The following is a 6669-nucleotide window of genomic DNA, read 5'->3' on the forward strand; positions in this document are numbered from 1 at the left end:
CGGACAAAGCATTTTTTTTAAATACAAGGGCTATAACAAGTATATAGTAGGGTGGGGGAAGATGGGACACCTTTAATACATAATATCCAAATAGACCTGATCGTGTTTAAAAAATTAACAACGGTCTGTGGAAGTCGTGAGGATACGGTTTGATAATTCATTGAATGTTCTTTGTTTACTACCAAATGGAAAGAGAAAACAGAATGAAAAGGTGTCCCTTCTTCCCCCACCCTACTATATAAATAATTATCCAGCGGCTCATCTGGTATAAAACCTAGTGTATTCAAAGTTTTGTCCGCCATCCAAAAATACTTCATCAGGGAACAAATCGCCGGAAAATACATTTTATACCAGGTGAGCCGCTAAAAGATTATTTACATTATGCTTGGTAGCAAAAGTAACAGTAGAATATTGAAATATAACTTGTTTAACAAATGACATGTGATACTATTTAAAACAGAGACTTGAAATATGAGAACAATGTTGTATTATCTTTTGAGTGTGCATTTAAAACCAAGTTTCATTGGGGTAAATAATTGTTAAGAAATACATTGTGTCCGCATATTCTATTCCCCTTTTTCAGTTTAATATAAATCATGCAGCAGGTGGTCTAGAGTATAATTTTTAAAGGTCTAGAATTTGTTAAAAATAATGCTTTGTCTATATGGTCTGCATGGTCTGTTTTCATATCTTTAGTTGATTATAATCATGGATTACCAGATAGAAGTCAGCATATTTAGAGTAATTTCTTGATCTTTAATTTCTTAGTTTAATATATATTATGGAGCATAAGATAGGTTCTTCTAATAGATGATCATGTCGTCTTATCTTCTAGATGTGTATTTAAAACATTGTGTCGGTATTCTTTATGTCTTTTCTTTGGCTAAATACAAATCAAGGAGCATAAGGGGGAGGCCTTCCAGAAGAAGACCATGTCGTTTCATCTTCCGATTCCTCTTCCATCAACCTTGCAGCTTGTTCTTCTTCATCAGTTGGATATTGCCTCATAAGGTTGGACGCCGTCGCCAAGACAGCTATCCCCCCAGCGCACGCGATGAGGTACACCCCTATACTGAAGCTAACCGTCACTTTGCTGCCTTCATAAAGTCGATGTTGATATTGGAGAGTGAAAATCTCCTGTGACGCCCAATATGAAAAGCCAACCATCGTGGCGCAAAGTAGAACTGTAGGAAAGTATGAATTATTGTGAAACAAGGTCGGTATAAAAATTGTTTATTTATGACTAAAACTATACATACTATACATAACTACACACATTATCTTTTTCCATAATACATAACTTTTTTTTCATAACTATACATAATTTGTTGTAAATAAAAAGAGTGGCAATCAAACTTTGTCTACAGTCGTTTAGACTTTAGAGTGGTGTGCTTGACAATCATTCTGTTATTAATGTGGTAAAGGGCCAAAGTTATTGTCTATAAAACTATTCTTAACAGGGGTTACAAACTATGAGAGGTTGAGAAACACTTATGTATCAAAATTGGCATAATTATTATATATATAAATATATATATTAATGACTTGTAATAAATTCCGCGAATCTGACCCTGATCTGATGTACATATAGTTGAACGATTCTAGTATAGTGAAATGCAGTAATGAACTGGTGCTACGAAAACGTAACCAACAAAAATCAAGTCCAACCACTAGTAGTAATAGAGAAATATATTTCGCCTAAAGGGCATCGTCAGTCTCTGCAATTATATATATTAATATATGTATGTATCATATTACCTGTACTGACGTAACCAAAAGAATATCTTTTTAAAACTTTCCAGAAAGGTTTGTGCCTTGGTGCGATAACATCAAGTATAAACGAAAACAAACTCATTATTATAGCGAGGAAACAAAACACAATGATAACTTGAATTAAAGTCAACGTACGCGAGTTGATGCAATGTTGGTATGAAACATGACCTGCAACAAAAAAGTTGATTAGAGAATATCTCTTAAAACAGTAAAACACAATATAGAATTCATCCCATTGGTTTCAATGTTTACTCATTTTAAAACACACTCTTACCACCCCAGGTTTGGTGCCTATGTTACAAATAGTTTTATTCTATGGATAAGGTCAGAAGTGTAGCGTGCCATGGGACCTGGGATATAGGCCAGAGTTGGCTCATTATCCTTACACCCAGGGTGCTACCTCATGGCCCTAGTTTTTGAAGCCTGTTGCTTCCCTGAAGGTAGGTGACAAGGGCTTTAATGGTGATAGATGGGAGATCTTTTCTTGACAGCTCAGCCAAGAATATATATACATAAACAAATAACATTACAATCCATTTAAACAACGCACCAGAGATATTTTCCTTCTCACAGTCCAGAGGTTCGTCATACAATATATCTTCTTGAAAATATCCAGTCCCAATGGTAGAGAAAAATGTTTTTAACCCCAGGAAACTATGACAGCATTGTCCTCCCTTTAATTCAAACCACATTGGTTCCGCTAAACTTGCACAAAGCACAACAATGGTTGCCGTCCCCAATATTGCGGAGAGAATGTTTTTTTCCTTAAATTTTCTTGGGGGAATATAATTGTTCGTTGGTTGTCTCATACGTCGGAATAACGAAGGCATAATTGTGATGTAACAAACACTAAACAATCAACATGTACTTATATTAGTATGGTAACCTGAATCTATATTAAAAGTTATATTATAGTCTAACATATTTACATTAAATTACACATATAATATCTTTTTAATTACAACAGTAAAAATAGAGAGGAATTGATATTAAATAAACAGTAGAGCAATTAACAAAAAAATTTAAAGGAAACTAGTTGAATAAATACATAAAAGTGAAACATAAAAGGGTGCTAGTGAAGAATCCTCCCCCCCCCCACCTTATTTGCTAACCACGAACCGCTAACCAGTAACCCCTATAACCATTAACTACTAACCCCTATAACCACTAACCCCCTAACCATCAACACCTAACCCCTTAACCTAGGGGTTAGCAAATAAGGGGGGGGGATTCTTCACTACTCCCCATAAAAGTAGCTATACAACATAATGTTTATGTAAAAATGCTTAGTAAGTATTATAAAACAAACTATATACTACCTACTACAGGCATATATAACACGTTCAATTTGTTTTTTAACTGGCTGCACAACACACTATGCTAATTCATTCTACATATGTTTGTTACAACAAAACAATAACAGAAAGACAACAACAACGAAAAGAATACGACACTATTTCTGATGACTCAAAGATATAACATAACCATTTGTCACTTTACGCTAAGAAACGACTTTTAATAAGTAAATTATAATCAAAATAAACTGTAATTTTCCAAAAAAAAATCATCCCATTCTGTTTTACAGCGCTTGTTTCCACTTTTACATTGTTTAGAAATCGAGAACACTCATTCACGTGACAAAATACAATCACCGCGACCTTTTGTGACGTCACAGAAAGTATGACGCGGTCACGTGCCGTGATGTCACAAAGTAGTTAATATAAAGCGTCGGCATTGTTATGATGTTATATAATCGACTTACACGCGATTGTGCGGTTAAAAAAATGTATGTAGCGTTTTATTTCGTTGTATTAACATAGTTTTATCAAAGAGGGTTTTATATTCGTTTTTCAGATTTAGCGAGCAGTATTTAACATTTTTTTGCTAAAAATTTGAAAATGCCTTTCTTCGGTTCAAAGAAGAGTTCGTCAGGTAGATGGGTGTTTTAGAATAAAATTGACCGTGTTTTTTAATTGATAGCTAATTAAGAAAGTTTATTTTATGCATGGAAATAAAAACTTTTTTAGGGTTGTTTAATGTGTATATTTTATTAAGAGTGTTTAAAATTAGTGTTTTATTCTGGGCTTCATTATTGTGTCCAGATAAAGGAAAATGGTCAAATAATATTTAATAAATGTTTATTTTTCAGATAAAGAAAAAGAAGCGAAAGCTAGCGGTGCTTCGTACCCAACTGGTAAAAATTTATAAGATTTTAATGTAAAATTTAAAAAATGGAGAGCGTTGTACAAACGGGCACGAGTGTATGAAACAAAACACCTGTGTTATAACGACTTTTGTTGCCCCGCCATGCGAGCATAAATAAGTAACACACGTTGTAACTTGTAAGCGGCACGAGGTGTATAAAACAGAACACCGGTGACCCGTGTTATAAAGATTGTCATTTCCCCACCATGCAAAGACAAGTTCCATTCATTTAATGAACATTTCTTTATCCTTTCAGCATCTTACCCACAACAAGGGGGTTCACAATACCCTGCTGCCCCACCCCCCTACCAAGCAGTCCCACCCCAAGGACAACCCATGGGGTATGCTGGGGCCCCACCCCCTCAAGGTTACCCTGCTGGCCCCCCACCCCCTCAAGGTTACCCCGCTGGCCCCCCACCCCAGGGCTACCCCACCGGTGCACCCCCACAAGGATACCCTACAGGGGCACCTCCCCAAAATGTAAGATTGTTCATGAAATACATAACCTGTTTTTGATTGTACACTTGTACCATGTGTGTCTGGTGTATAAGAAATCTCCTATGTTATAAATGATTCTAACATTAAATTTACTTTTGTTAGATGCAATATGGCCCACAGACAGTAGTTGTACAAGGAGGATTTGATGCTGGAGCAAGGTTTGATCATGGACAAGCTTCAATACCGGTAAGTGATCAGTGATCACACTTACGTAATAATTGGTAAGGACAACACACACATGACTAAGGGCATGGGAAGTTCTACCTTTAGGAAAAACACACAATTTGTAGAAGTGCAAAATATTAATTGGTTTCAGTTATGATTGAGCAGTACACATACTTTTGCTCCTGGCTTATAAGGTAGTTCAACAGACCTACTTCCAAGGTCTCAGGTGTGCCACTGAGAACCCCACTAATATTAGATCACCATTTACAAGCTTTATATTGTACAGCCTCCACCACCAGGCTGCGCACCAACAGCAGGGCAAATAGCAGCAGCACAAGGACATAACGTTGTAGTGACTCAACGCAAAGATGATTTCCTATCAGGGGGAAGTGGCGGAGGATACACCTTCTTCTGAGCTAACCAAACTTATACCATTCCATGCACTAACTGTATATTCCACGTTTTAACTTTTGATTGTACATTTCATGTTTTAATTCTATATCTACTTTACCCCAAACCTAAACAGATAATTTTACATTAATTTTTATACTTCGTTAGTAGTTACTACCTGAGTTGATGATTTTACTTTGATTACTAACTCTGTAACTAGCTTAGGGTATATATAATCAACTAAATGAAATAACCAATTCTTTTATATCACACAAACAATACAAAAACAGGCTTTATTTTAACTAATATTTAGTTTAAAAGGGATCTTATGGCAATTGTTATAATTATAATTTTAAGTTTTAAAAAGTGTTGAACTATAAAAAGATTTTAAATTACAAAAATTAATTATCATTTTAAAATACAAAAATTGCCAAAGATCTCTTTCTGACTTGCAATACGCCTGGCAGCAACAACATATATAAAACTTGTGCTTCTCCACTTTCCATTGCCCCAGCTTTCAATTTTTTACCATCACACGGACAATCAGGCTTTAAATCTATTATTCACGACCCATAAGGGCTAGCCAGAGCCGCATTAATATCCCAAACAAAGTCCGTCATTTGCGCAACAAGTGTTTCAAGTTGTTTGTTCTTCATACAAAGTTTCATTTCCAAGTCTTTCTTTCTACTTTGCAAAACCTGTACATAATGTTATCATTAGTTGTAATCAGTATATTGCATCTTTAAATAAAAGTAGAATTACTGTCGTTACTTAAGAAAAGTTTTACAAACCAAAACATTAAAAACTACTTTTTTATCTTCAATATTGTTGTTAAATTTTGTGAAAAAACAATAGTTTGTTTGAAAAAACGTTATTTTTTTAAAATACAGAATTTTTATATTTACCAATTCTTTGTGAGATTTCAACGCCTGTTCATGCTCAGTGTTGGGAATCTCCCTAAAACGATAATATAATAATAAAATTAAATATGCAAATGAATATTATAAACAACAAAAGTTCATTTTTGTTTTACAAATTGTTAAGAAAAAAAAAGTTTATGTTTAATTTTGTTTGTATTCAATTTACTGTTACTTTGATTAAAGTTTATTCTTAACTGGGCACTCGTATGCAAATTTTATAATAAAAGGTAACCGGTCGTAGTGTATTATAGTTACGTATGTTTTTTTTTCATTGGCATACAAGATAATTATATCAGGCCTATAACATTAATGACTGATATAGTGGTATGGTGGATACAGTGTAGACCAAAGGACATAGGGTTCGAGGCCAGATGCTTCCACCATTGTAGGTGTATGAGCCCCTGGGACCTTGGTGTTATAACGACTGTTGTTGCACGCCAAGCGAGGATGAATAAGTTCTACTTATTTATATAGAAGGATAGATAGCTTACTTTCATTCATACACAATAACACATAGGCAGGCATGTGCAGAACACTGGTCCTTTATTTCAATATAGATATAATGAATGAAAGATGGGAATGTAACTTACTTTATCCTCGCGTTGCCGGAAAATAACAGTAGTTATCACACGGGTTTAACACCTCGTGCCAGCTTACAAGTTACCATGTATGTTACTTTGTGAGTGATTATTTTTTGGTTTTTTTTTATGTATGGCTG

The 6669-nt window shown here is 34.8% G+C and overlaps 3 protein-coding genes across 5 annotated transcripts in view; 1 reads left to right on the forward strand and 2 right to left on the reverse strand.

Moving 5' to 3' along the window:
* Positions 1 to 426: 426 nt before the first annotated feature.
* LOC100178677 (transmembrane protein 127) lies at positions 427 to 2703 on the reverse strand. The gene is made up of 3 exons (XM_002125332.5): positions 2324 to 2703; positions 1759 to 1941; positions 427 to 1184 (listed from the first exon to the last, which is right to left on the reverse strand). Exons 1-3 carry the CDS (start codon positions 2601 to 2603, stop codon positions 895 to 897), a joined length of 753 nt encoding a protein of 250 aa, XP_002125368.1. The 5' UTR covers positions 2604 to 2703; the 3' UTR covers positions 427 to 894.
* Positions 2704 to 3601: 898 nt separating this feature from the next.
* dazap2-like (DAZ associated protein 2-like) lies at positions 3602 to 6196 on the forward strand. Of its 2 annotated transcripts, NM_001032667.1 has the most exons (5): positions 3602 to 3705; positions 3923 to 3967; positions 4235 to 4458; positions 4579 to 4662; positions 4928 to 5854. In NM_001032667.1, exons 1-5 carry the CDS (start codon positions 3672 to 3674, stop codon positions 5054 to 5056), a joined length of 516 nt encoding a protein of 171 aa, NP_001027839.1. In that variant the 5' UTR covers positions 3602 to 3671; the 3' UTR covers positions 5057 to 5854. The 2 variants fall into 2 exon arrangements, with proteins under 2 accessions (NP_001027839.1, XP_026690722.1); XM_026834921.1 differs by lacking the exon at positions 3923 to 3967 and having other exon boundaries at positions 3622 to 3705; positions 4928 to 6196.
* The window catches only part of LOC100181710 (mediator of RNA polymerase II transcription subunit 30-like), a 2589-nt gene continuing 1199 nt past the window's right edge, over positions 5280 to 6669 (reverse strand). The window contains exons 3-4 of one of the 2 annotated variants that reach the window (XM_002126619.5): positions 5937 to 5988; positions 5280 to 5729 (exon numbers count right to left, since the gene is read on the reverse strand). In XM_002126619.5, coding sequence (XP_002126655.1) covers positions 5595 to 5729; positions 5937 to 5988 — 187 coding nt within the window. In that variant the 3' untranslated portion in view covers positions 5280 to 5594. Of the gene's footprint in view, positions 5989 to 6669 lie in introns of both variants that reach the window. The other variant, XM_018812509.2, reaches the window with a different exon arrangement.

The sequence above is a fragment of the Ciona intestinalis genome, chromosome 7 (assembly GCF_000224145.3).
Source record: "Ciona intestinalis chromosome 7, KH, whole genome shotgun sequence".
Lineage (NCBI taxonomy): Eukaryota > Metazoa > Chordata > Ascidiacea > Phlebobranchia > Cionidae > Ciona > Ciona intestinalis.